The 7500-nt window shown below is 43.1% G+C and overlaps 1 protein-coding gene across 2 annotated transcripts in view; it reads left to right on the top strand.

The window, feature by feature from the left end:
• LOC308384533 (uncharacterized protein) overlaps positions 1-7500 on the top strand; it is a 17649-nt gene that overhangs the window by 3954 nt on the left and 6195 nt on the right. The window contains exons 2-4 of one of the 2 annotated variants that reach the window (XM_080863054.1): positions 4846-4932; positions 5548-5720; positions 7248-7321. In XM_080863054.1, coding sequence (XP_080719180.1) covers positions 4846-4932; positions 5548-5720; positions 7248-7321 — 334 coding nt within the window. The remainder of the gene's footprint in view (positions 1-4845; positions 4933-5547; positions 5721-7247; positions 7322-7500) is intronic. The other variant, XM_080863055.1, reaches the window with a different exon arrangement.

Here is a 7500-nt window from a genome sequence, read left to right on the forward strand (position 1 = left end):
TGTGCTTGAACACTATGTTGAAACAGAGAGTCGCCGCTTTTCTTTTCCAAACTGTCAAATGTTTGGTCAAACTGGCTGGAATCTCCAAATTGTGCACGTCCTGTCCTGCTGTTGGGCTTCTGGCACTATTACAGATATGTAAATGCTCTTGTTGACCACAGACTTTCTATCAAACCCAGTGAAGGAGACCTAACAGGAAGTGTCCAGTTCAAACTCGTTTCTGGGAGATTGATGGCTGTAGCTCTGAGGTGGAAACTGTAACTGCAGAGCAGCTGTGCTTCCATTTGTGTGTTAATTAGGAACACTAACATCTCTGAGAATGCAGGCATCATGTTGAGTTTCTATTCAGACCTTCAGAGGTCAGCTGAGGGTTTCGGACTTGAGATCCTGTCCTCATGTGTTTCAGGATCAAGTGCAGTCCAGCAGCTGTTTTTATATTTAAGTAACTAAGTAAGTAAAATGTATTTATGAAGCGTTTTTCACAGATAAATCACAAAGTGCTTCACAGTAAAATAAGAGATGGATATAAAATATATAACAATGTAAAACAGAAAACAATTAAAAGCTTGTCAATATAAAAATGTCTTCAGCTGATTTTTAAAAGAGTCAGTGGAGTCACGCTGCCTAATCACACTTAGAGCTGGTTTCAGCAGGTCACAGATATACTGGGGAGCTTGAGCATGTAGGATCCTACAGGTTAAAACCAACATTTTAAAGTTCAATTTCAATTCAATTCAATTCAATTTTATTTATATAGCGCCAAATCACAACTAAAGTCGCCTCAAGGCGCTTCATAGATACAGAGAAAAACCCAACAATCAGATTAGCCCCCTGTGAGCAAGCACTTTGGCGACAGTGGGAAGGAAAAACTCCCTTTTAACAGGAAGAAACCTCCGGCAGAACCAGGCTCAGGGAGGGGCGGGGCCATCTGCTGCGACCGGTTGGGGTGAGAGAAGGAAGACAGGAAAGTGAAACCTAAAATTTACTGACAACCAATGAAGAGAAGCCAAACCTGGAGTGATGTGTGTGATCTTGTGTTTGTGGCAGTTAAAAGTCTGGCCGCAGCTTTCTGCACAGTCTGAAGACGATCCAAAGCTGATTAATTAAAAACCAGTTACAGTAATGCAAACAGGAAGCATGAAGAATCATCTCGGGTTCAGCCTCTGACACCAGCAGGCTGAAATATTCCTTAGAAGATAGAAACAGCTCAGAGACGCTCTCACCACATTAAACTGTTGAATATGACACCGAGGAGTCTGAAGCTCAATCCAGCAGAAGAGTCTAAGAAGCTGACACGCTGCCTGATTTCTGAAATCACGTTATCAGTAATCAAAGTTTCTCTTTTATGAGAGTTTAGCTGGAGAAATCGTCGTTTAACCACAGCATGATGTCTGACAGGCAATTACTTAAACTAGACAATTTATAAAACTCTTTGAAAGAACAGTATAAGTGAATGTCAACAGCATAGAGATGATTGGAGATATTAACGCCTAATGATTTTGGCCTCGGGGGAAAATATAGAGCAAAAAAGAACCTGGACCCAGGACAGATCCCTGAGGGACCCCACAAGGCAGACGTCACAAAAACAGTCAAGATCTTTCAGATAAATTTGACATGAACTATTTTAAAACGCCAGCAGGAATCATGATGCTGTAATCTACAGTATCAAAGTGAGGCCAACAGAACCAGCACTGTGTACTCAGACATCATCACACACTTTAAGTAGAGCCGTTTCAGTGGAGCGCGATTAAAGAAAACCAGACCTGAAAACATCCATGACAGAAAGAGTTCAGTTGTTTTGCTACTGTTCGGAACAGCTGCATCCAAACGAGGTTTTCGTTAACTAAAGTGCTGTGTAGATGTCGACCTCTACAGTTTGTTTCCACGAGAAACACGTTTCTCCTTAATCCAAACTACAGTTGGGTTTCTGGCTCCTGGCGTCACTTTGGTAAAAAGCCTGATATTCATCAGACGACAGCAGATGGTTTTGTTTTCCCCCCAAAAAAGCTTCTGATGTGTAAAACTTTGGTGACAGCCACACGCTGTTTATACAGATCACTGTTAGAGGACTGAACTTGTGACAAAGGGGATTTAACGAGCTGCAGAGTGAACAGGAAGTGAAGTTTTATTTGTGTTTGTGGAGATAAGACTCTGAGACTCTTTCATGAATCAGTGTGATGGTGTTCAGACAGTGAGCAGAAACTTTTCCCAGAGAAACTCTGGGCTCAGCTGATGTATGTGAGGGAGGAAGAGGAGCATCCTTGGGGACCAGGATTCCCACCAGAATGTGACTGAAGGCTTTTCTCATCGCTTTTCCCTCCACAACCGGTCCTCTTGTTGTCAGCGCCTCGATCCGCCTGCTTCAGTGGCACAGAGCGGAGAATCAGCGCCCCCTGCTGGTTGTGTGAGGGTGCCCGTAGCACTCATGTATACATACATGCTTGCATGAATGTGTGTGAGTGCGTGAATGAGGCAAAATGCTTTGAGTGCTCAGGTGAAGTAGAGAAGTCCATGCTTTTAACAATAACATCCAAATCTGGGCAGACCACCAGTCTTATTCTGAGCCTTGTTTTCCCATCTTTCCAAACTTTCCCGACTTTTCCAAGACAGAAACTCAGTTTTGAGATTTTCCAACACCACAGAAATCTATATTTCATCCCTTTAAAAACTGTTTAAAAGCCTTCCTGTATGCTGAATATCCATGTTGTTCCCACAGTGATGGCCTTCACATGACTTGCTTTGAGTTTCCGACTCTTCATGCGTTTTCCTGAATCGTCCATGTTTTCCAGATGTGCTGATCTAAGAGAAGTTTGTCCTTCTTTGTGGTAAACATGTTTTTCTGTGAGACTTCCTCTGCTGTCTGCGGACGCTCGGCCGTGTCCTGTGCGAGGCTTGTGGTTGTCGGATGCTCCTTGATGGCGTGTCTCTTCACATCAGTCACACGGCCGGAAGAAATGTCCAAAATCCTTCAGCTGTGATGGAAGCTGCAAACTTTTAATTCACACAGTGACAAACTTTAAAGCTGTCTTACTATGAATGTTCCAGCTTATTACACTTTGCTGTCTGAGAAACAACCCCAGCACCCTCCAGGCCCTGTTTATAACCTGTGGTGACCAAAGTTTACCCAGTCACATCGTTTTGGGCTCACGTCTTTGTTACAGAAAGCAGGAAATGATAGTTCAAAATCTCAGAGCAGCATCTGAATCTCACGTCAAAGCCAAAAGTCAGCACTCAGAATGTCTTGATGCATCCTCAACAAACCAGGAAAGAAAGCTGATTGTACTGATCAGTATCCAGGTGACTTCTCCAGTCTCGCCTGACTGAGCCAAGGTTAGCTGAAGACAGCAATGACACCAAATCAAACCAAAACCACGACGATGACAGCACTGTTGCCTCACAGCAAGAAGGTCCTGAGTTCAGTTCCAGCATCAGGTCTTTCTGTGTGGAGTTTGCATGTTCTCCCCGTGTACTCCGGCTTCCTCCCACAGTCCACACACATGCAGTTAGTGGGGTTAGGTTAACTGCAAACTCTAAACTGCCCATAGGTGTGAATGGTTGTCTCTCTGTGACAGACTGGGGACCTGTCCAGGGTGTCCCCCTGCCCCTCGCCCTGTGCTAGCTGGGACAGGCTCCAGAGCTGCAGCTTTCACTCATTTCTTGAATAAAATGTTAGATTTGGTAAAGTTTTCCTTGAAGGTTAAACTTGTTCTACACCTGTGCAGTGTTAGACAACACAGCATAGCTCCGACACCTCCGCTGTGTGATTTAACATTACGTTTACAGTAAAGCTCACAGCTGGAGAAGGTCACTCTTGGAAATGTTAATAACTTGAAACAAGGTGCGGTGAACGTGGCGTCCAGGCTGTTCCAGAGCAGATAGATTCATAACAATAATACGTCTGTGAAAACATGCTGAGGCTCACATCTGAAGACAAACACTCCCCACAGTTTCTTCTGGAGGCCAGTGGAGAAATAACTTTGATGCATGGAGTAATGGAAACAATCCAAAACTCTGAAAATATGAGACAACTCCTCAACGGAGCTTCACGGGGTCAGAGAGTCATATTTACTCGAGTCTGCGCCGTCAGACACACTTTTTACAAACCTTAACAGTTATCCAGAGCTCACGGAGCATTTCTTAGAGTCTCCTGTTTCAAATACATACAGAATATGAATCCATTAGATTATTTAAGGTCTGCTTCACCAGCTGCAGCTTAGTGATGGACACACGAATGCTTCTCTATTCATAATCAAGTCAAACTGAAACTTGTGATGTTGAAACGGTTCCTGTAGCTCATGCTTTTCATTGGTCATGTGATGTAAGACTTTTATATGATTTGAGAGACACACAGACGGTTTGTTGTACTGCTGTTTGGGCGGCGGCGGCGGCGGCGGCGGGGGGGGGGGGGTATTGGAAGAAAACAGAAACTGGAGATCGATTCAAACCTTCACAGAGCTCAAAGTGACAGGACACAAGATTAAATTCAGGATAAATAAATCAAATGCTTCATTTTCTTTCTTAACACAATAGGATATAAAAAGGATAAAATAACCACAATGTCATATTACAGCTAAAGAAAGCACATTAAGAAATTTGTTTAAATCAAATCAAACTTATATGTATTTGATTTTATTTAATTTTTTCACAATTAGAAGAAATGAAAGAAAGAGAAACATCAATTTGAAACAGTCTGAAGTGGAAAACGATTATTTTGAATATTTTTCTCCTGATCGTTTGTTTTTCAGAGCGTTCGTCTCAGTGTGAAGCTCAGCTGAGAAGCTTCCACCCTGTAACACTGAAGCTGTCTCAGAGACAGACACTCACTCATCTGCATTTTGCTCTCAGGTTCTTGGGCCCAGCATTATGATGATTTCACATCATCTCCAGATTACGACTCTGACTACAACTCCACCTTTGAGTACAGCTTCTTCAGTAAGTCCCTCTTAAGTTTCTTCACTAAGAAAATGATTTCTCTCCCACAGGTCGCTGCGTCTGAAAACACCGAGGTAAACCAGGCCGCTTTAGTTACAGTTAAATATGAACATATTTAGACATATGAAGTTAATTTAGACTCTTCATTATTGACATGTTGTTCAAGGTAAAGCTGACATTCTTCAGCTGTAACTTGATGTTAATACTGCATGGACTGATGTTTAAATGACATCACTGTTTGTCAGTGTGACACGTGCAGCCTGACAGGGCAGCCCGGTGGGGGCATGCTGAGGGTCTGCTGAGGGTCTATAATGGTGGGCCACAATATCAGCAACAGTGTATACAACATGTGCAAATATGCAATAAACTGAGTTCTCAGTCGCATATTTGTTACACTTGCATGTTTGAAACGATCCAAGTAATCTACAAAAAAGATTCATCAACTCGAAAACTAAGAAAAATGTATCAAACTCTGAACATGGAATGAAACATTTTATTACTTCAAATCTACAGCCCATCAGTTATTATTATTGTTACTGTTTCCAGTGAAACGATGGGAGTCGTTTAGCTTTCAGAGGTGATGCACAGCTGATGGATGTTTGTTGGTGTTTGCAGGTAATACGAGCAGCGAGGACCTGGACAGACTTGTGGAACGCTACCTCGATCCAGACGAAACTACGGAGGACACTGGAGGACCAGAGGAGGAAGTGGCTGTAACCATGGTGATTACAAGAAGAACAACAGAGGGGGTCAACGCTCACGGCACTGCACCATTTCCTGTATGTTTGGTAAGAGCGAGTATTGAGAGGCGGGGCCTGACTGTGACTGAAAATTGGCATTTTTGGTGTTTATTGAAGCAGATTAGAATCAGGTTGGTACAGCTGTTGCTGGGTTGGAACATCTTAGTCGCACTGTGACAATTAAAGGTCCCACTTTAGCTGTTAAATGGACTGGTTCTTATATAGCGCTTCTTTCTACTCTTCTGAGCACCCAAAGCTTTATACAACTTGTGCATTCACCCATTCACAAGCACATTGTTCTAAGTACTTTCTAAGTAACATTCACACACATTCATAGTCCGATGCATCGGAGAGCAATTTGGGGTTAATATCTTGCCCAAGGATATTTGGCATGCAGACTAGAGGAAGCCAGGAATCGAGCCACCAACCTTCCGATCAGTAGATGACCTGCTCTACCGCCTGAGCTACAGCCACCCTTGACCATGAGCTACTGCTAACAGTAGCTCATGGTCAAGCAGCCATTCACTTTACCTGAATCCTAGAATCTCTCCCCTCCTGATTATGTCGCTCTATCTATTTTCTCACTGCTTTAGTTGAACCTTCCTCCATCTGTCCCTCATCCTGTTGGGCCTGCCTGTAAGATGTGAAACAAAGTGACTTTGATAAATATCCTTATTGATCCAGTTTCTCTTCTGAACAGAGCCAGTTCACAACAGCATCTCTTTAAAGTCTTATGATAATGTGGTGCTACTGAGCCAAAATCACAAGTATTCCTCTGTTGCTGAATCCAGTTGAAAAGTATAAATGAATTATGTATTTTAATGTTGGCTTAACAAACAGCTTCATTCTTTTCTCATTTCAGTGGCTCTCATACACCTTCGTAATTTTCAGCTTCGCCACTTCTTCCACACTAAAGGTGTGTGAGTGCACAGCGAAGGTGGGGAGGGTCCTGTTGTGTTGAGAGATTTGATTAGACAGTCTCAGTATTGAAAATGAGTGACGGGCTGTGCATCCGACCTTCAATTGACCCAAACGTGCATCTACCTCCCGGGAGAAGCCCGGCGTTCAGAGATATCGATCGTGTTCTGAGGAAAACAAACTCTTTAGCTTCTGCTGAGCTCCTTCATGATTCCTCAGCTCCAGGTTTGGATCGGAGCTGCAGGACCTGCTGATCCACATCCAAGCTGAGCTCTGCTGGTATTTATAGATGTGCTGACTGAGCAGCTGCCTGCAGACTGAGCCCATCTGCTTTGTGTAAAAAAGAATAGGTCTGATCTCTGCTGGCACCAACAAACACAACGCTTCTCAAATCCGTGAATAAAAACAACTCGAGTGCAGTAAAAAAACAGCAGAAACAGGACAGCAAAGGATCTGTTCATGTTTAAACATTACATAGAGCTGATCTGAGGTCTGCTGTTCTTGGTCTTGTCAAGTTCACTTTGGTTGAGTTCCAGCATCCATTAACTCACAAAAGAGCCATAAATCTGCACCACAGAAGAAGAAAGGAGTTCACAAACTGCTGTTGATCTCTGTGAGGAAAAACATTTCATAATCCTGCCTCTGTGTCCCCGTCAGGTTTCTGTGGTCAGGCTGAGAACTCTGCTGAGCCTCATGGTTCACCAAACCCTGAGTCAAAGCCAAACCTTCAGGTTGAAACTCAGAAAACCACACACGGTTTCACTTAACTCCCAGTTTATGAATTAAACAATTTTTAAAAATATGTTTCTCTTCCACTGCATGTCTGTATTTCTTCCTGTTAAAAGGGAGTTTTTCCTTCTCACTGTAGCCAAAGCGCTTGCTCGTAGGAGGTCATATGATTGTTGGCGTT

This window comes from Rhamphochromis sp. 'chilingali', assembly GCF_963969265.1.
Source record: "Rhamphochromis sp. 'chilingali' genome assembly, chromosome: 17".
NCBI lineage: Eukaryota > Metazoa > Chordata > Actinopteri > Cichliformes > Cichlidae > Rhamphochromis > Rhamphochromis sp. 'chilingali'.